Raw genomic sequence first — 21,336 nt, 5'->3', positions numbered from 1 at the left:
GATGTTGTTATTTTGCGACAATATTCAAAATCCTGCGTATTATCTGCTTATCTAATTGACAGATTGGGGTGTTGAGTACTAGTTACTACAACATGATTTAATGCATTAAGTACATCACAATATGTGCCACCTGTGTTATTATTATTATTAATATTATTATTGTTATTATTATTATTATTATTATTATTATTATTATTATTACTATTATTAACAACGAATGCGTCGCCTATATAACGTCAGCTCAAACTAGCCAATCAACACGCTACTGAAACGGAAGTGCAATATTTGAAAACTGTCAGTTGAGGGAAGGACGAACATAGCATTTGACTTGAGTGAAAAAGAAGGATTAACGTTACTGGCATCTGCACGGTGAGAGGCGAACAATTATATTTAAACCCTCATGTGATGTGTCGATAGAAGCAAAGTAGCGTGATCAGCCTCAGAGTGTAATATTAGGGTGCAACGTGCTAAGCCACGTTAGCTTTTGTCAGACGGGAAAAAACTACTAGAAAATAGCGCGTTGGCTGTCGGCTATCACCTTTTTGATTGTCTATAAAGCTGCAACTTCACAATTTACCTTTCGTAATAAAAGGTGGAGTGTAAATCAAAAACGGCCTGCGGAGTTTGACAACGTAATGTTGTTTTGCTTGTGTGTGTGTGTGCGTGCGTGCGCGTGCGTGAGTGTGTGTGCGTGTGTGTGCGAGCTAAAGCGTACGATGGCAAACTATATATATTTAAACTTACATTTATCCAACCATTGAGAACAGATTTGCAATGCTAACCTGGCTGCAGACGGCAGCGCATAATCAAAACAAAAATACATATACCATGAACTGTATATGAAATGTCATAATGGAACACATTGTTGTTCTTAAATCTGAACGGACATGTCGTTGTCTCTCATTTTAGATGGAAGAAGAAGAGCATACGGACAGAATGCAGAGACTTGCCATGGTTTGTCAAAAGCTCAACAAGATTAGAAAACATCTCAACGAAGGTACTTGAATTCCTTGTTGTCACATAACTTACTGTACACAGTCTTAATCAGCTCTGTTGCTTTTCTATTCTTTCAGATGGCACTGATAACATTAACCAGATCATCAGCTTAAAGTCGTCCGAAGCTTGTCTCTCGTATATGATAAACCTGGAGAAGAAAGGGGACCCACACTCGGATCCGAACCATCTCACGCGACTCATCAGTTTTTATACCAGAGTGTTCTCAAATATGCCACTTGGACTACACTGTCAAAATGAGAGTTACGCCAGGATGTTGGTCAGATTTGCACAGTTAAAAAGGTGAGTAATCTTGTTATAACTCATGTCCAAGTGCTTCCCCCTCTTTTCAGTACTACTACTACGATACTGTATTTCTAAATACATGGTATTATTTAGCCATTATGTATCTGGAGCGATTTAAATGCTGCATTGCTATTTTCAGCTGACAGTGATGTTTTTTCATTTCATAGAATTCAAGACGTTAATGAGGCTGAGGCCAACTTCAGTGTGGCAAGATCTCATAGCCAGAACTTCGCATTTGTCCACGTCGCACATGCAGAGTTTGCACATTCTCAAGGTACAAATATTTCCATATCAATTTTAAATTAACGTGATAACTGCCGTATTCATGTTTTTATTTTATTTTTTAATTATCAGGCAACACAAAGAGATGTATGCACATACTGCATAATGCAATTGAACTGGGTGCCGAACCAAAGGAACTACTCGAGGCTGCCTTGCAAAGGTTGCAGGGAGAAAAAAATCACATTTTTTCTGTCGACAAGGAAAATGACCCATGTGAGTGACCTTTCGTGTCAACAATTAGTTTACAGATTGACCCATCCAAATTAACTTTGCACATTTTTAATTGTTAAATTTGAACAAGCTGTGCATGGTTGACACTGGTAGTTGGTAGTTGTCCATCCATTTTGTGTATATGCTAGGGATTTCACAATATTGGCAATATTGTGATATCGCGATATTAAAATTGCCACGATAAATCGTTGTCGTCTTGTCACGATATTAATAGCAGCAAATCTGTCTAAAAGCCCAAGTTGTTTTTCATTTGTGCAGCTCCAGCACCCTTTGGTGGTTAGTTTATTAGTGCAGTTTAATTTGATGCCACCTACGCTACCGTTCAAACCGTTGGGGGTCACCAAGAAACACACTCTATACAATATTAATGTGGTAAATGACAATTCTATCTGCAAATGTCTGTTTTTTTGGTGCAATATCTACATAGGTGTATAAAGGCCCATTTCCAGCAACTATCACGCCAGTGTTCTAAAGGTACAAGGTGTTTTCCCATTGCGTCAGGAAGGCTCAAGGATATTAGAAAACGAGGGGTGTGACTGTTCACAAAAGTCACGGTTTGGTACGTACCTCTGTATGGGGGTCACTGTTCGGTACGGATTCGGTACAGCAATAAACTGAATTGCATTTCTATTTCCAGTGGCTGTGTGAAAGATGAATAGCAATGAGGTAATGAATCAAATTTTGTTTAAACAATACTTTGTTTTTTGTTTGTTTTGGGGCTTCTGCCATGACACCAGTAATAGCGCGTAGAGCCATAGACGTTCGAATCGACTTCTGTCCTTTTGGCGAAAGGATGAAGTGAGTATGTCGCAAAGCAATTCAGGACATTTGTATTTTTTTGTGTGCCAGGTTTGCTTCCATCCACGTCAAAGTTGCTTAGTGCCAGTAAAAATGATACAGACAAAAGTCCCATTCAACAACTTGTAAGTCAATGTTTCATCAAAAGAGTTGTGAAAAAACTTTAAGGTCGATTTCCTGCCCAGTGCTGCTTTAACAGAGAGCAACTTGCAATTCAATTTTCTATAAACCAAAAACATTCCCTGTTATAAAAGCACAAAATAGAATAAAAACTTGCGCCTTAGGGTTGTTCAATAATAACAATTATAATAATAATTCTAATCAAACACAGGAAACCCCCCTTCCTTGTATGGATAGAATGAGGTTGCAGATAAGGTAGCACATGCCAACTAGTAACATGTAGTATGCCGATTGCTTCAGTAATTACGAATATAGTTGACTCCGTCTGGTCTGCTGTCACTTCTCCAGGCTGCTTAAAAGTAGCAGGGATAAGTTGTTGGTGTTGAGCGGGTTTCTTTTTTCTACCCTCGGTAACTGTATCGGGGTGATGTTAGCATGTTTGAAGTATTACCTGCAACATACCGAGCGGAGGTCCAACAACGCTGACTCACAGTTCTTGTTCGCTCGCAGCTGTGCACTCCATCGCCATAGTACGAAAGCCGAAATGTTCCCGGCTGATTATACTATAGCTACAATACACTATACAAATTGTACAGTGCAAATGGCTCCTCTAGCTCCATGCTTTCTCACGCACTCACCATTTTTCTTCTACATTTGTTTTGATCTATTTCTTCTTAAAACAACAAATGTGGCGGTCGCTTGGTCTCAGGCGTTGACTATTTTCAACAGTGCACAAGGGTTTTCTGATATCCTTTAGCCTTCTGACTCAATGGGCAAACACCTTGTACCTTTAGAACACTGGCGTGAGAGTTGCTGGAAATGGCCCTCTATACGCCTATGTAGATATTGCACGAAAAACCTGACATTTGCAGCTAGAATTGTCATTTACCACATTGATAATGTACAGAGTGTATTTCTGATTAGGTTAAAGTTATCCTCATTGAAAAAAAACTACTTTTCTTTCAAAGATACGGAAATTTCTTGGTGTCCCCAAACTTTTGAACAGCAGTGCACGTTAAATGTCAGAAATGAAGGGCAACATTTGCGTTCCTCCACGAATCGACCCGATTCACAATGCGTGTGTGCATTAGCAAATAAGTGCCTCAATATTAGGTGTTCTGTCATTGTAGGTCATTTATATACATTGAGGTTAAAGGTCAGGGTGCAAACATTGAAAACTTTTCTGTAGCCCTCTAGAACCCCCTTTACAATGCACAACTGTCATTAAAATGTGATTAGGTCTTTGGAAAACAGCAGTTTAATCACTAAATACAATTCAGAATGTGTCGTCTGGTTCTGGATCTCGCGCGCCTTCATCTTCGGCTTTTTCCGGAGATGTGACATCATAGTAGTCATAGGATTCACTGTGACTAATCATGAACGGTCTAATAACGCCCCCTTCTGTCGGCTCGTGTGTTTCAAAACCTCTCATTCCAAAACATTGCTCGCCATTGAATGTGCTGTGTTTGATAAGCGCATTGAAATTGTACAGTCTATGTTGTAGCGAGCGGTTTAGCTATATCTATGTCACTTCCGGTGGCTAAAGCCACGATTCCTCAAGCTTCCATGAGGTTCGGAAACATTCGGAATGAGTAGGTTAAACCTATTTTCTAATCGATCTGTGGTTGACAACTTGCAGGAAGTGACTTACACAGGTATATATTATAAAACCTATTACCAATGAGAATATCAATTTTAACAGACTCTGAAAAATGTTTTCACCCTGACCTTTAATGTTAATAACTGTACTATTTGAAATACCAGTATATGTATACAGTGGTACCTCTACTTACGAAATCAATTGGTTCTGGAAGAAATTTCTTAAGTAGAAAATTTTGTAAATAGAGACCCCTTTTCCATGTAAATGCCATAATCCGTTCCAAGCCCCCCAATATTCAGACATAAATGTTTTATAGAGCATAAAAATGCATCAAAACATGCAACAAATACATGTTACAATTAGATTGCACAATAAATGAGCTGTGCATTGTGTAAAAAAACAAAGAATACAGTAAAGAATAAAATGATGGTCGTTTACCTTTTAATTGCTGTACTCATCGCTTTTTGCCCTCTTTGGCTCATGTTCTCTCTCAGAAGTGGTTTTTGCCTGGCGTTTTGTAAACTGATTTAATAACGTGGCGACTGTCGATACATTACGGTCATTTCGTGTTCTACAGAAACCATGCACACCCCGACACAACCAAAGTAAACAGATTATTGCCCACATGAACAAAACTGTTCTAACCAAGAAAAGGTCCCATAAATCTGTCATACCAGCAAATATGTTTCAACATTTGTCGGCCCGCTTCAGCTGAACACAGCATTGTGAACTACATAGACGATAATACTTTGCACTGCTGAGCCAATAGGAGCGCATGACTGGCTAAGCCTATTGATTTGTGAATGCTGTTATGTACAAAAACAGAATATTGTGATGGGTTTTTAATTAGCTTTTAAAAAACGTTTTCTTTTTTTTTTTTTACAGTATCATGAGCTTTTTATATCTCACCAACCTCCTCACAATATCGTGATAATTATCGTATCATGAGGTTCACATTCTGATATTATCGTATTGTTACATTTGGATATCGTGAAATGCATCATTATTTAAAGATGAGAATGTACAATGAATTTATCTTTTTCTTTGCTTATTGTCATGCATGCTCACGCTCACACATTTCACTCTCTTTTAAAAAGCTTAATAATCTTGTCCTTTGCGTCCTCATCACGTCTAAGTGGTTTGTGGTTATAAGTCATCCTGCCTTTAAACACTATATACACTGCATTAGCATTGACAGCATACATATTTGTATTTGCTCTGGTCCGTGCAAGAAGCTACTGTATTATTTTCATATAAAAGCGTGCTCTGATAACCATCACACGCTGATCTAACACATCAGTCTAATTTGTTTTAATAAAAACCTTTCAAGTTTACATTATATCTGATATTAATGTTCTTCATTGTCATTGCATTTTTTGACAGCATTTTTAAACAGTACTGCACATGATGTTGTCAAAAAAGGCTCAGAGTTTCAGAAAGTAAGCAGGATATCAGATGGCACGGGTGAATTGCATCTGTCAAGCATTTTCAACTTGGGGTAAGACGAACGACTGCTTCCAACTTTAAAGGACATTTTGGGAAACGTCACTTTTTTTCTCTTCCCTTGCTCACAGAAGTGAAATTCTCAGCGTACCGTCAGACCAGCTGCAGAACTGGAGATCTACAACTCAGTGCAAGAGTTTGGTGAGAATTGAATTTCTCACTGTTGGTCTAAATTTTTAAGTATTACTCATTTGTTGGTGTTTTAATCTCATTTTCACTCCCCCCACATTCTAGCCATGCAGAGTTCCCAATGTTCCTTTTTCCATCCCAGAAAAGGATGGCGATGGCGATTACATCAATGGGAGCCCATCAAACAGCAGTAATGAATCAATCATAAACAACACGTCCAGGTAATTTTTCCACAAGAAAACTCATTTTAATGCAAAACAAATTTGTAGGACAATCTTGACTCTCAATAAAGGCTCTTTCAACTAGGGATGGTCATTTCGACTAATTTGCCCGCCGACTAGTCGCAAATAAAATTTGCGGGTCTATAAGCAAGAAAACTTGAAATTTAATACATATTGAATTCAAAGTTTAAAATGCACATGTTTTGTGTATTTACAGTAGGGGCTATTTTAGCCCAAACATTCAGGACAGTTTGTTAATTTAAATTCTATTGATGTAACAACAACTGACTGAATAAAAATGAACAATTGAAAGAGAACTACATTTCTGATACATTTGCCAATGCAATACATGGCATTTATTATGAATAATGTAATGAGTAATGGTACCGACTCCCAGTCCAGCAGAGTCTCATTCGCCATATTTTAGGTGTATTATCATGCACACAGGCGACGGCTTTATTTTCTAGTACCCATCAACACTCCGCAGGAGAGCAGCCAAGTTTTCAGCTGTGTGTCTTTCCTCCAAGGCGCATGAAGCGCACAGCTGCGGAGATGTCCTTCGTCCACATACGTTATACACGTTATAGTCATGTAAGATTCGCTGGCTATGGACGTCCATCCGTCTGTGGGGGGTGGGGGGGTGGGGGGGGGCAGTTTCATGACACTGTTTGCTTACCTGATTGATTCAGTGTTTTTTTGGGGCAAAATTTTTCGATTTAAAAAAAAAAATAAATAAATAAAAAAAAAAGTGAAGTTGATAAAATGGAGAAAATATATCTCTGTATTTTCATATATTTTGTATTTTGTGGGTAAAGCTCTATAAGAAAAAAATCCCCATATGTATTTATTTATGTTCATAGATTCTTTAGCAACTACTATTAAATGATTATGAGTTCTGTATTTGTGCATGTGAAGAACATGACTTTGATGAATGAGCTGTCGATTGGTGAGCAATTTTTGGCAGATTTAATTAAGCAAAATGGCAGGATCTACACGGTAAGTGAATGTGTCCATCTCAACATTGGTCGCTTGATCTTATGGCATGGTATGGTCGTTCAGCCCAAGTTGTTCCATCCTTTGATTTCCTGAACTGCATCTGTTCTATAATGAAGTACAGAACTTGTTAAATAACAAAATGAGTTATATGCAACAACAAATGTGAGGTGTGTAAATGGTGTCCTTGTGTTTCAGGCAATCGCCTGGTTCAGATGGGAGCACGGAGCTTGCATTACCCTCGTCAAAGAAAGCTGCTGTTGATGACTCCATGGCCAGCTTGCCGGTTAGCGTTTTGTATTCTTGATTTAGTATTCATTCAAAAGCTTTTTTTAGTGGTTAGTTCAGGAGTAATGTTGTAGCAATGGCTGTTCATTATTGCAGACACCATCTGTAACTCCAGAAAGTCGCCCTTGGGAGGACCAGGACTCTGTGGGGTCCATGATCGCTCGTCTTTTTGCACATGATCCAAAATCCGCCCTGAAATTGGATGGTATTAATAAGCAATTTTAATACATGAGTGCATACAAATTTGATAGACCAAGATCAAACATTTTTAAAGTATTTTGTTATGTTTACGTGTCTTGATTTGAGCTTTTTCTTTGCAGATGTAACTTACAATTTTGAACAAGTCCTTATTTCAAATTCCCCTGAGTCTTGTTGGACTTACCTGATTAACCTTGAAAAAAGAGGCAACCCTCATACAGACATCAACCTTCGTAATAAACTCAAGGATTGCTATTCTGAAGTCTTTTCACGTCTGCCGATAAGACAGTACAACAAGAACTCCAGCTATGCAAGATTGCTGATCAAATATGCAGAACTCAAGGGGTAAGTGTGAGCTCACTACATAGTTTTACTGTATTACCACTTAAAGATTTTCCCCAACCTTCTATTAAATCAGTGCAGGTTACACACATTTTACATTAGGAAAAATCTCTTGCCACACCACCAAACGAATGTCACAAAACGTATACTGAAATAATAGTCAAACTCTTCAAGGGTGCACATACAAATTTGGGACTGATTCTCAACAACGTTATTTGGTGCTCATTTCTCCCCCCACTTTTTCTTTTTCTTTTCTTCAGTTTTTAGTTTGTATTTCCTCGTTACAAGAACAATATACCAGGGCTACACAATGGCAGCTTATTGAAACAATGCCCTTTACTGTTTAAAAAAAAAAAAAAAAAAAAAAAAAAATCATCATCTCATCGCATAAGGACATATTTTGACTGACCATCAAAGCTGAGGTGCAGCGACATGGAGATAAACGTCTCGCTGGTGACGTGTGGCGGCCGTCTCACAGCGAATATAGCCGTTACGTCAGCAGGGAGCCAACCTAGTCAAACCAGCCGCCAAAACACAGAAAAACTAGTAGTCATTTAATTTGTTTTTTGTTATTACATTCAACACATCTTAATGGTGGCCATTTTGTTATGATTGTGATTGGAAGAAGTGTGTGTGTGCCAGCGGAGCTTCCGGCTGCACACAAAACAGCTTTCAATTTGCTGCCGTGGAGGAGACATTGAGTTTTGTGTGGATAATTTTGGGGTGTTTGCTGACAAATTTAATGAAATTGCATAATATTCTACAGCACCCTTGGTAAGTGACAACCTCTCATAGCACATAGTGTGCCATACATAGCTCCTTGGTTGTGAACCACTCACCTATACTCCCTTCACTAGGCTGTTTGTTATATAATATTAAATGTGATGTACAGTGTGGCCTTGCATTCCAATAAGAGATGTATGATGATGATGCTTTATTATTATGACACTTTTCACATTTTTGTATTTAATTTTGTGTTTTTCCTTTAAAGCATTGATGACCCCGATGCGGCTGAAGACCAATTCATAGTTGCAAGATCCCAATGCAAAGCCTTTGCCTTTGTCCATGTAGCACATGCTCAGTTTGTGGTTTCTCAAGGTATAGTAATGCAATCTTTTTACAGTTTTGCCTGATATTTACTACTGGCTGCTGGAATCTAATGTGGAAGGTGGAACACATTTCTTATGCATTGATACTTCAAGCTGAAGTGTGTAGTGTTGAAGCTGCTAGCAAGCTGTAGCCTCACTTCACTTAACAACACACGCGCACACAGCAGCCGTCAGCGTCAAAACACCAACATTATCCCTAAACATGAAGTAAAGAGCTTTTCAATTCCTTTTTTATTGTTTTCTTTAATTAAACTTGTGTTGCTAACCGGAGTTAAGTAACCGGAAAAAGAATTCGAATAGTGGTCTGCATACTCGTGGTTCAACACCTGCAGATTCATCGCACAGATTTTAAAAAAATAAAATAAAAAATAAATATTTCTTCCAATGTTTTGTAATATTTGTTGAAAATGTTTTGCTTTTTGCGTGGGGCGGTTGGGTTGGCATTTAAGAGAGAATTGTTATTGGAGGTTTAGCAGCGGGGGGGGGGGGGGGTGTTTCAATAATTTGTACACTGTATATATAAGACTTGAAGTAATAACTTTTTTTTTTCTTTGCGGTGCATTTTTATAAATTGTCTTAATTTGAGGAGAAATTTTAATTTTGAGGAGATTTTTAAAAAAAATGTATTTCCTTCAGATTAATCTCGGACCTGAAACAAGGGTTTTATTAAACAAAAACAAAAAAAGACAAATATAACGAGAAAGTTGTAGGCCTGCAGCTATTGATTATTTTAGTATTTGAGTATCCTACTGACAATTCTATTGAATAATCCAATTTTTGGACAACATATTTTAGCTTAGTTAATGGGCCACTATGAATACAAAATAGAAAATCAAACATTCATCATCATCATCATCATATTTCATCAATTCATCATGGATAGTAAACAGCCAATCAAAGTTAGCCCTACTGTCCGATTCACAATTATAAGTGCGTGTGGATGGTTTTGTACACGCGAAACACATTTTTAAACGCACAAAACATGCTTTCTATGTGGTATTTTACATTTAATACACGCAGAACACATTTTTGTACGCAGTATTTGACATTACGCCATTTAATTGTGGCATCGATCTAACGCCATATCAAGACTGCTCCTGTATGGCATCGCATGCATTGCTCTTGTGTGATTTTAGGCCCATCCTTCACACAAGCAGTTTGCAAATCTTATTTTATGGACCTTGAGTTTCAGGTCTTTCTATAGGGTTTTTTTTTAAAATTAAATTCAAGTCAGGTGATTGGCTAGCAGCCTTTTACCCTTTGAGAACAATTGAGTTTCCTTTCCAGTAGATTTTGGATCAGCCTTCTCTCTGTCCTTTGTCTGATTGGGTAGTTTTAGGGATAATTTTCCCTAAGAATAAATACATGAATTAAACAATTGTATAACATATCGTAAAAGTTTTTTTTTTTGGGGGGGGGGGGGGTCAAAATGCCTACTCCAGCTATTAAAGCATGACTGTTAGCTGATTGATTGCAAATCAAATTTAGAATGCCATTTTGTCCTCTTTATTAAGGAAATGTGAACAAGGCGACTTCAATACTGCTCAAAGCCCAATCATTAAGTGCCAAGCCAGCCGAGCTGTTGGAAATGGCCCAACGGAACCTGAAAGCTGGAGAGAAACAACTTATTCCCACCAAGAAGGAGCAGCTCTCAATAGGTATTTTCAAAACCAAATATATTAAAGACTGGACAGCGATGACATGCCCAGAGCTGCAGGTGCCTTCCGGTTACCTAACTTGGCATAACATATATACTACCATGCCATGCAATTGACTTTTTCCAAAATGTACCATGTGTAAGGGATTTTTTTTCCACAAAAAGCTCACATGATCATCATGGTCAGACCCCAAAAATGGCAAGGTCGTTCAACCATGAATGAACATTGCATCGTGAAAGAGAGCAAGCCATTTTCAGCACTTTAGATTGGTCCATAATGGATAAAAATAATACCCACACATGTGGACTGACCAATAGTATCAATCAATTTTAGAAAAAATATGAAATTCGCCAAAATGTGCCTTATGAGGTTTTGGCCCGACGCCATTGATATTACATTACACACCTAGTGAGGATTAATGGTTCAGGGAACGAATGAGTGACATTCCATAAAACATTGTCTGTATTCTATCTTTACTATAGCTATATAATATTTACTATTATATATGTTTTTTTAAAATATTTATTTTATACATTCATTGGATAAATTTGGATACAGTATCATCTTTGTATGGCTTTGCCAACATTATATAGAATATACAGTATCGATTTTTCCACCAATCTGGTCAGCTATAACCTATATCGGATCGGCCGATATTCTGCATATTTTGTTAATTTTGCAATCTGCCTTAAAGCGGAAGTCAACCCAAACATATTTTTCTCAAGATTATGTTCCCAGCAGGCCCACGAGTTGAAACCACGGCATTCTGATTAATTTTGCATTTGTGGAGTATAGGTTAAGCAGCAAAATGAAGTCGTTTTTAGCCATCTTTGGGGGCGGCCATTTTGTCTTCTGTCGACTGAAAATGACATCACAACTGCTCACAACGACCAATCACGGCTGACCTGTTTTCTGAATCTGAGCCGTGATTGGTCATTATGAGCAGTTGTGATGTCATTTTAACATTTTAATGTCGTAAATTGTTGATGATTGGATCTGTAAATTTAGCCAAGGGCTGCCACAGAGGATTTTTGGCCTCCGCTAATGGATTTTGGCGCTACCTGCTAACTGTTGTAATTGTATGTTAGAGCATACACTTCCTCAACGGGTTAGATTTGGTATCTGTGTTATAATTGCATGTGTTGAAAGCAGCTACATTATTATTAAAAACCAAGTTTTCCTCGTTTGTTAACGAATAAATGTTTCATATTGAAATTGGCGCCGCCCCCTTCCATGGGGCGTGGTAAAGATTGTTCGAGTAAACAAGTATATCAAGTGAATGTTTTTTTACATAGACATATTGCACCATCTTGTAATCGGTGATTACATTTTTTTTTTTCTTACTCGCTGCTCGGTTAACGGCTCCAAAAATCCTGATCGTGTAAAGTCTAACAATATATGTATACATACGTACAGTATATAAAAGACTGTACGCTATGATGTAATATTGTATTGTGAGTATAAAGTAAAAAAAAAATTGCCAAAAATCCACTTACAAAAGGCTAAAAATTGACCAAGGCTACCGCAGACCTTTACTTTAAATATGGGGAAAATAAAGACGCTTGTTTACATGGCCTCTGTAAAGCATGCAGTACAATCACATCAGTGTCCAGACTTCCCTTTTTTTTAATGGCCTTGGGTATTTTCCTAGCATAATTGTAGAGTAAGACACCCCCCAACCCCCCAATGATTCTTTCTTTTAGTTTTGGAAATTAACATGTCAACATGTGGGGTAAATCCAAGAACCCCAACTCCCTGACAGGGTAGCTGAGAACCAAACAATGGAGCATCCCAAAACTTCCAGCAAGGAGAGTGTATCAGTTGGAGAATGGAAGATGACAACTCAGAAGGATGTTTCTACAGAGGTTTGACATCTTTATACACTTTCTACAGAATTGTTTGGTAAATGTAAACCAGTACCACACCAGTGTATCTGCCAATACTGTGGCTTATCTGAGTTCTATATGGTCTGTTCATGTCATTTCAAGGCAGTCACTTTTTCCTGGCTTAATTTCAAGTAGAAGTTGTACCATTCTAATCATTCGCACACACTCAATTGCCTCAAACAAACATTTTTCGCTTTTCTGTGAAGTAATACATTTTTCTTTTTCCTAAAAATATACTATTTTTGATATTATTTAAACATGTTCAGTTAACAATCATGTTATTACATATTTCCTTTGAACTATCAAAATAAGCCCAGCCCAAGCACTTCGATCAGCGAATAATGGGTTCATAGCTTGTGTGGTGTGGCCACTTTTGCTTGAGACATTTTTATAGAATATTATTTTGAAGAAGCATTAATAAGGGCTAAGTAAATACATTTGACTTTGTCCATATCCACATCTGAAGCTACAGCATGGCACGCTACGATCAATGTTCTCCCTAAAAACAAAATAAAGCTTTTTTTATTTTATTTTTTAACAGCCCTTATTTTTGGTGCTCCTTTAATGCGGTTTCTTTTTCCTCTTGCTGATTATTGAGCACTGTCATAACATGACTCTTTGAGGTATCCAGGCTGTAGATTGTGGACGGCTGTCTCACAAGAGCAGTGGCAAGGGGATATCTATATTATACTATACTACTATAAAGTACAAAGCATCACTGCTATTAGGGCTGCCCGATTATGAAAAAAATATTAATCATGATTATTTTGGTAATAATTGAAATCACGATTATTCAAACGATCATTTATTTTTTTGGTACAAAACAAGAAAATGTTTACATGTAAAAAATATAAAGACCAAATTTAATATTAAGTTCCTTTTGGACCAAACAAAATTTGCAACATTATTGTAATTTTTTTTTTTTAAAGGTGCAAATGTATAAATTCAAGTATGATTTCCTTGTGTAAACAAACATTTTTTGGTGCGTTGGATGGAAACACATTTTAATAATTGTTTTTCACGATTATTCCAATTTTGTAATCATGGAGTGTAATAATTGTAAATTGTAATTGGATTTCGATTCATTGCACAGCCCTAACTGCTGTGTCTGTTGAGAAAATCTGGGAAGATATTTTATTTTTTTTTAATTTTTTTTTAGCCCCTGACATTACTGGTGTTGACTTTGCTTTAATAATAATCCTTTTTTTTTTTTTTTTTTTTTTTTTTTTTTTTTTTGTCAAACAGGTCGACTTGACCCTCTGGCAGTGACTACTGTCTATTCTACTCTTTTCTATTCACAGTTACTCTTTCATAACTAAATACACTCGCTTCACCGCCATGTCCTGTCCTTAACCCTTGCCTTTACTGGTCCACACAATTTCACACGGCTTACTACTTTCAGACCTGACAAATGGCTGCATCTCATCAGTAACATGAATTCCAACTTTTTGACTACCTCTAAACATTGGTGCTGTTTCACCTGCACTCACCTCTCATCTTTATCTTACCTTGCTTTGAAGAATACTTGCTTATTTTGTAAGCACTCTCTGAAAAGTAAAACAGCATACAACCCGTTTAAGATGTATTTTTCTGAAAAGTGAGACATCCTTGGTTCCAAAAAAAACTATTTACTTTTTAAAAAATGCAATCAATCGCCTGACACCTTTGGCGTAATGCCGCACTGCAGTCAATCATTGGTCAGTTGAAAACCATTTTCATGATATGAGAGGTTTTTGAGCCAGAGGCAGCCGCTTCCAATTTAGTATCTAGGAGAAAAACCCTGTTCACACAACACATTTTGTGATTCAACTTCTTGAATTTTAAATTGAACCTCTTTTTGCATGCATCTTCTTTTCAGGTGAAACGTATAACACCACCTGATTCCAAACCGGTTTCCTGTGTGATGAAATCCATCCCGACTCCATCTCTTCCGCTTCCATCGAAATTCCATCCACAGACTCCAAATAACTGCAGAAATGCGTGTGCTAATAGGTAACACCTACAGTATGCAGGCTTGTTAGATAGAATACATCTATTTTGGGGCCTGCTTTTAATGCAAAGAACCTTTAGATTTAGATAAGTGTGAAGCATTGTTGTGTGAATTAACGAAGTTTGTCTATGCAGCTGTAAAATAAACTAACTTCTGTCCTTGTCCCCTTCAGCTTTATTACTCCTGTTGTAAAGAGAGACCCTGCAGTGTTGTATTCATCCATAAAAACATCACACAGAGGTGAACCTGTTCAGCAGCCATGCACACCTCTCAATCACTCAGCTGAGTTTCACATTCCACAGGTACAACCCCTTAACTTGTGCCACGACTGCATATACTGTACAGTGTACTGTAATTCCACTTACTGTTTGTATCACATGGATAAGGAAGTGTCTGTATTTTCTGTCTGGATATGTTTATCGGTATAATAATTAAGTAATTAAATTCTAAACTTAACAATTGGGATAAAATGCCAATCAAATTTGGTATAACTATGGAGTCTAAATATGTCACTTTGTTGGTTCCACTAACGATACAAAACTTGAATTGTATTTCTCAACCATTTGAAACTGTAATAGGATGTTCTTTATTTCCTTTCCTTTCTTTTACATTTTCTAATACCAGCAGGATTCATTCACATCACTGTCAAATGAATGCATTACCATTAAAGGCAGACAGTTCTTCATTCTTAAAATGATTGGACGTGGCGGATCCAGCAAGGTAAGTAATGACAGAAAGGAAGTATATTATGATGAAAATGTGTTGTGCGCGTAACACACTTATATTGATAATAATAATAGTAATGCATAATATTAGGTATTGGTCCTCATTGTTCTATTGTTCTTGACTTGATTTCTTTTTTTTCTTTAGGTGTACCAGGTCCTGGATCAAAAAAAGCAGTTGTTTGCAGTGAAATATGTAAACCTTGAGGAAGCAGATGTTCAGACAGTGGAAAGCTACAAAAATGAGATTGGACATCTGAACCACTTGCAGCAATACAGCGATCAAATTATAAAGCTCTATGACTAGTAAGTACACAGACAGGTTGGAAAGAATTCCATTGCATACAAAGCCCTATCACATTGTTAGATGATGTGTGGTTTTACTATCACACAGATTACTTGCCGGTACTTCATATTAAAGGGACGGTGGGGCCGGGATGGCCATGTTTTCACTAACAAGTTCATTTTATATATTTTTTGATCAGGAAAATGAAAAGAGTTGTCATTTTCTATTTTATCAATACATTTGGGAGAGATTAGGAAATAAGTGACTCCATGAATAGCGCCTCTTGTTAATGAGGAGGATGGCCGCGCCCCCTACCGTTCTATCCTTGTTCGGCCGGAGTCACGGGAGGAACCGATTCCAAACTCTCCATTGGAAATCATTGTACTTTCATTGCTTATAACGTACAAAAACCTTGATCAATTGGCACCAAAATTTATGTGGCTATCGCTACTAATGACCACTTCAACATATCAAAAGGATTAATCCCCCCGTGTCTGATTTATATGAGAATGAGGAAACGTGGAAGTGAGCAGAGCTACATAGCTTTATGCTCGGACAAGTGCACACTGCTTCTTTGCTTAAAAAAAAAAAAAAAACACTGCTTCTTTGCTGATCACGGTTAGGACGGGCGAGGCATTAAACACCAGTCAGGATATTTCCAGAGACTGAAGTGGGAATGAGTAGACTTGCACATTTATTTGGATGAGGAATGGCCCCAGTTTTTCGACCTACAACACGGCGTCCAATTTGGAACGGAACAGCCGAAATGGCACGTTCCAATGCGACCACACTCGGCTGTGGGGTCGGATGCGCACGTTCAAGACACCCTCTGCGTTCGATGAGGTCTTACCTCACTCTGACGCCGCTCCACTCTCGCGGCTGCAAGTGGTGTCGGACAATGCATGCGACTGCTTGGGAGGCAACCCCGCGACATGAGAGTTAACACGAGTTTACCGTCGCTAAATCTCCGAAATATAAGCAGTCGGGGTTGGCGTGTGCATTCATGTTCTTGTCCGCCTGTGTAAGTGGAGAAGCGATCGCCATGGTATTTTTGATTTTGTGGAGGTGATCATGATGAGATCACGTTTTTCACGTTTTGTGTCAATAAATCCAAACTATTGTGCAGAACACTTTTATACTTTCACAGGTTGAAGCGGACAAGAGTAGTAATGTGCATTTGCATTTTGGTGGCGATCGGTCGCCGTTTTAGACAACAGAACTGACAAAGCGAGCAATATTACCACACTTGCCTCCCTCCCGTGACGTAGACCGCTGAGACCGAAAACATAACATAAGCCACGCCCCAATAGGGGACGGGGCAATTAGTCGTAAATCTAATCACAAAAAAGATCTTAAATCACAACAGAGTCTTTTAGGGGGGGCACTTTAGTACTGATGTCATTTTTACATGCAAACCTGTTACATAAGTGCCAATGTTAAGCTCACCCAAGTGTCCCTTTAAGGGAAAAAACATGGAAATGCACTGTACTACATTTGAGGGTTATTTTAATGTTCTCGTGGTCATGTTTTTGCAGTGAAATAACAAACAGCTACATTTATATGTTGATGGAGTGTGGCAACTTGGATCTAAACACTTGGTTGCGGAACAGAACCACTGTCAATCCCCTTGACAGGAAGTTCTACTGGAAGAACATGCTTGAAGCTGTCCATACCATCCACAAACATGGTACTTTTTTTCCTCTTCCTAACTTGTATTTATTTCAAACCAGTTTCATGCGCGCTTTGTCTCTTGTGTGCAGGCATCGTCCACAGTGACTTGAAGCCAGCAAATTTTGTCATTGTCAATGCATCATTGAAGCTAATTGACTTTGGCATTGCAAACCGTATCCAACCTGATGTAACAAGCATTATGAAGGATACACAAGTACGAGCTGTACATTTAGCATAGTGAAAACTCAATGAATGTTTGACATACAAGTGAAATATAACATGGTCAAGGTGAGTGTAGTTACGTAATAGTTGTTTCTCAATCACAGGCTGGAACCCTCAACTATATGCCCCCTGAGGCAATTAAAGACACTTCATCCCAGCGTGGAAAAGCACACTCAAAAGTACTCTTCATATTGTATTTTTCAACAATTTAATAAATACCTTCCTGATTGTAGAAGAGTGTCTGCTAACTTTTTTTTTTTTTTTTTTGGTCTCTAAGATTAGTCCAAAAGGTGACGTGTGGTCCCTTGGATGCATCCTGTACTGTATGACATACAGAAAGACTCCATTCCAAAGCATCACCAATCAAATCAACAAGCTGCACGCCATCATCAATCCCAGCCATAAAATAGAATTTCCTGACATCTCAGAGAAGGATTTGCTGGATGTGTTGAAGGTAAGGGGCCAACGACATATCAGTCATTTATACAGCAGTTATTTGGGTTTTCTCGATGATTAATTTACAGGCACATTATATTGTATTATTTTACAACAAATGCAGCAAAAAAATGCAAGGCTTCCCTAGTTGCATGCAGTATCAGGCCAAATCTTCATCAGGTGTACTACATTTGACAGCGTAATATGTGGCTATAATATACATATACAATGTACAAGTTAATTTAATGAATGTGACTCCTGAAAACCGACATAGCTCCTCTCAAAGAATGGGTGATTTTGTTCTTTGGTCAGTTGAGAATCATTCAGAGAATGAATTACTCAATTTTGGTGTTGCCAAACAGTGGAGTTGTTGTCTTCACAAAAGACACTGACCGACAAGTACTACTAGATACATATATCAGCGAACCTCTTTTGTGCTGTGTCATGAAGTTAGTAAATTTGTATCAGCTAATATGGCCTCTTGTTGGACAGAGGTGCTTGGTCCGAAATCCCAGGGAGCGAATATCTGTTGTAGAACTGCTGGAGCATCCATACCTGCAACTTAAGCCACAAGGGTCTCCGGAACCAGGTACAGGCATTCAGCACACAAATGCATACAATGTGCTCCACATGATTAAACAGGTAGGATTTACCATAATTGCTGGAGTACAAAGCGCATCAGATTGCAAGCTGCAGCAGCTACATTAAGCCATAAAAAATATGTACATATTTTGGCCGCTTCGCTTGATTAGCCGTGGGTCTCCACGTAATAAACAGGATATTTGCAAAGAAAGATGTCACACAGGATTTATTTTTTTTTATACACTTTTAACTTAAACACCAGTAAACAAACAAATGTCAAATGTGGCTAGTTACACAGAAGTCTAGGGGTGGGAAATATAGGCTAAAACAAAAACATAAAAGGTAAGCGTTGCAACGTTTACGACGTTTGTATAATCCAAAATATTGTGACTTTGTTTTTTGATATTGTTCTAATAGTCATATCCATGTGCACATAAATGTTGGTGACAGTCGGTCATTTTTTGTTTTGTTTTATGGCCATAAGCGTTCCCTCATTCATACTGTATGCATATGAAAGAGGCAATGCTTACGATGTTAATATAATCCAAATTATTGCAAGTTTCGTTGTAATATTTTCATACTAGTGTATGATTAGGATATCCATGTGCACATACGTTTTGGTGACAATCGGTCACGGTTTTCGTACATTATGCAACCATAATGGAACGGTTGCACACACACATGGTCTGGCTGTGTTTGCCAGTCACTCCCGCAATAAATCTAGAAGTGCCATCCAAACTATATGGCAATACTTGATGACGGTATTTTTACAGCATAATAAACCAGGATACAAGCCCAAAATGAGCAGTAGCGTGTTGCTGCACGCATGACATCACAGTGATTACGTTAACTGGTCAAAAATGTCTAATATGGCTGCATATAGGGTATGTCATTATTTTGATACTTAATCGGCTAGAACCTTTTATCAGGGAATCAGAAGCTGTTGATATTTGCACTTTTAATGATTATACACACTGCCTAATAGAAAGACGGAAAATTAATTTTGAATAGCGTGTTGCTTTGACCTGCCGTGCAAAAAAAATGTGTGCAGCGCAGTAAAATCCCCCAATGATGATTGATTCATTGAATTGGATAAAACTCCAAATATTGAGCATTAAAAAAGCAAGAATGTGTTGATTTCATCATATTTATTTATGAAATTTGTACTGGCCCGGTCGAGCAAACATTTGTGAACTTCGGGTTGCCCGAGATTGTTACGTTGTGGCCTTGGCCACTGTTAATGGAGAACCTAGTTTCCCCAATAATTGGGGATGTAGTGAAATTCAAATTAGATTCAAAGGCTCATTTTGTTGAGAATCACCACGTGACACATTTTCAACTGTTTCAGAACGTCCAAGCAACAGTGATCTCAAGAAAATACTCACAGACCTTGCAGCCCTCCAGTCTCCCAACAGCATCATCCGAGCTGCTAATGTAAGATTTACTTGATAAATTGATTGCTTATTTTCTGCAGCCATTTCATCATCTCATACAGTTTTTCTCTCTCAACAGAATCTGGCCAAAATGTGCAACAGTGGCATGAAGCTGGATGTGGCAGAGTGTGCTAAGTCAACTTAACAATGTAGAAAAAGAAATGTAAATATATTTGCTTTTTTCTTTTTAAACCTTTACACAGTAAAAATGTAAACTCTGCAAGATATTGAACATGACTGCAGTACACTTTTTTGGTAGAAAAATTGTTCTCCCCCTTTTCATCTTTGCTAAGTCCTGTTCTGTTTAAATAAACTTACTGTATCCTCAGGTGTTACTCATATCGTCATGTGTTCCTGTAATTTGTATAGTGCAGTGCCAAACCACAGACGTCCACCATTACACAAAAGACAGTTTCAGGTAATTGCAGTTTGCTATAATTTGTAATATGGAGGATACTTCATGCAAAAGGCAGACCAGTGCTGCAGCACTTTTGTTTCTTAGACAAGCCAATGGCACGACTAAATGAAGCTCACTCACTTCGGCATAATCCTTAGCCATGAGATGGAAACAAAGTATTTAGCCACAAAATGGAAACAAAGTAATGCATTTTACTTTAGACATGGCTTTGGCCATAAAAACAGCAAATGCATGTTGCTTAGGTGGTGCAGCTGCTACGCGTGCGGATATGCATTTTCATCTGTCATAGCCTGGTTGCCAGTCAGTCACATGGGACTGTACACATAAAACTGAATGTGAGGTGAGATTCATGCCTGGTGAGGCACTAACATTAGTCAGATTTGAAAAAATAAATCCTGAGCCAAACAGAAAGCATATTTGCCATTGAATTAGCATTTTCAACCATGTTAAAGATGGTAAATTAAAACCAGTTAGTATCTGATGTGACCATTTACCTAACAGTGCAATACTACATCTTCGCATGGAGTTGGTCAGGTTGTTGATTGTGGTCTGTGGAATATTGGTCCACTCCTCTGCAATGTGCGAAGTTGCTGGATATTGGCAGCAACTGGAACACTGTCGCCAGAGTATACTGGCAATGCAAGAACTGGGATGTTTTCATATGTCACTGTCAGGAGGAAGAAAAAAAAACAACAGAAAACCCGACCGACCGGCTTTCAACTGACGTCACTCGACAATGGCGACCCCCATGGAGACGAAGACAGTGAATTGCAAAGAGGAATTTAAAAGATTGTAAACATATATTTATGCCTTTGTTTATTTTTTGCATTCGTTTATTTATTTTCCTAAATAACTTTACGTAACAGAATGTGATATGTTCAGACTGCGTGAATATATGCCGCGTTATCTCCCTGCATGAA

At 38.0% G+C, this 21,336-nt stretch overlaps 1 protein-coding gene across 2 annotated transcripts; it reads left to right on the top strand.

Annotated features, from left to right (window-relative positions):
* Positions 1-207: 207 nt before the first annotated feature.
* On the top strand, positions 208-20,339 carry ttk (ttk protein kinase). 2 transcript variants are annotated; one of them, XM_086038536.1, is made up of 25 exons: positions 208-369; positions 910-997; positions 1,074-1,296; positions 1,467-1,573; positions 1,654-1,794; positions 5,714-5,828; positions 5,905-5,974; positions 6,068-6,183; positions 7,375-7,462; positions 7,561-7,669; positions 7,785-8,007; positions 8,996-9,102; positions 10,628-10,771; positions 12,515-12,636; positions 14,516-14,649; positions 14,820-14,949; positions 15,275-15,367; positions 15,518-15,675; positions 17,191-17,342; positions 17,416-17,540; positions 17,653-17,727; positions 17,826-18,002; positions 18,476-18,572; positions 19,914-19,999; positions 20,078-20,339. In XM_086038536.1, exons 2-25 carry the CDS (start codon positions 910-912, stop codon positions 20,141-20,143), a joined length of 2,946 nt encoding a protein of 981 aa, XP_085894662.1. In that variant the 5' UTR covers positions 208-369; the 3' UTR covers positions 20,144-20,339. The 2 variants fall into 2 exon arrangements, with proteins under 2 accessions (XP_085894662.1, XP_085894661.1); XM_086038535.1 differs by having other exon boundaries at positions 15,272-15,367.
* The last annotated feature ends 997 nt before the right edge of the window (positions 20,340-21,336 follow it).

The sequence above is a fragment of the Filicampus tigris genome, chromosome 8 (assembly GCF_054856515.1).
Source record: "Filicampus tigris isolate MCC_2025a chromosome 8, RoL_Ftig_1.0, whole genome shotgun sequence".
NCBI classification, from domain to species: Eukaryota; Metazoa; Chordata; class Actinopteri; order Syngnathiformes; family Syngnathidae; genus Filicampus; species Filicampus tigris.
This window is presented reverse-complemented; position numbering and strand designations above follow the sequence as displayed.

Coding starts and splice junctions, on each gene's coding strand:
- ttk (XM_086038535.1), top strand. CDS start 910: ATGGAAGAAGAAGAGCATACGGACAGAATGCAGAGACTTGCCATGGTT. Junction 1,795..5,713: donor CGACAAGGAAAATGACCCAT/GTGAGTGACCTT, acceptor ATTTTTTGACAG/CATTTTTAAACAGTACTGCA. Junction 17,541..17,652: donor GCATTATGAAGGATACACAA/GTACGAGCTGTA, acceptor TCTCAATCACAG/GCTGGAACCCTCAACTATAT.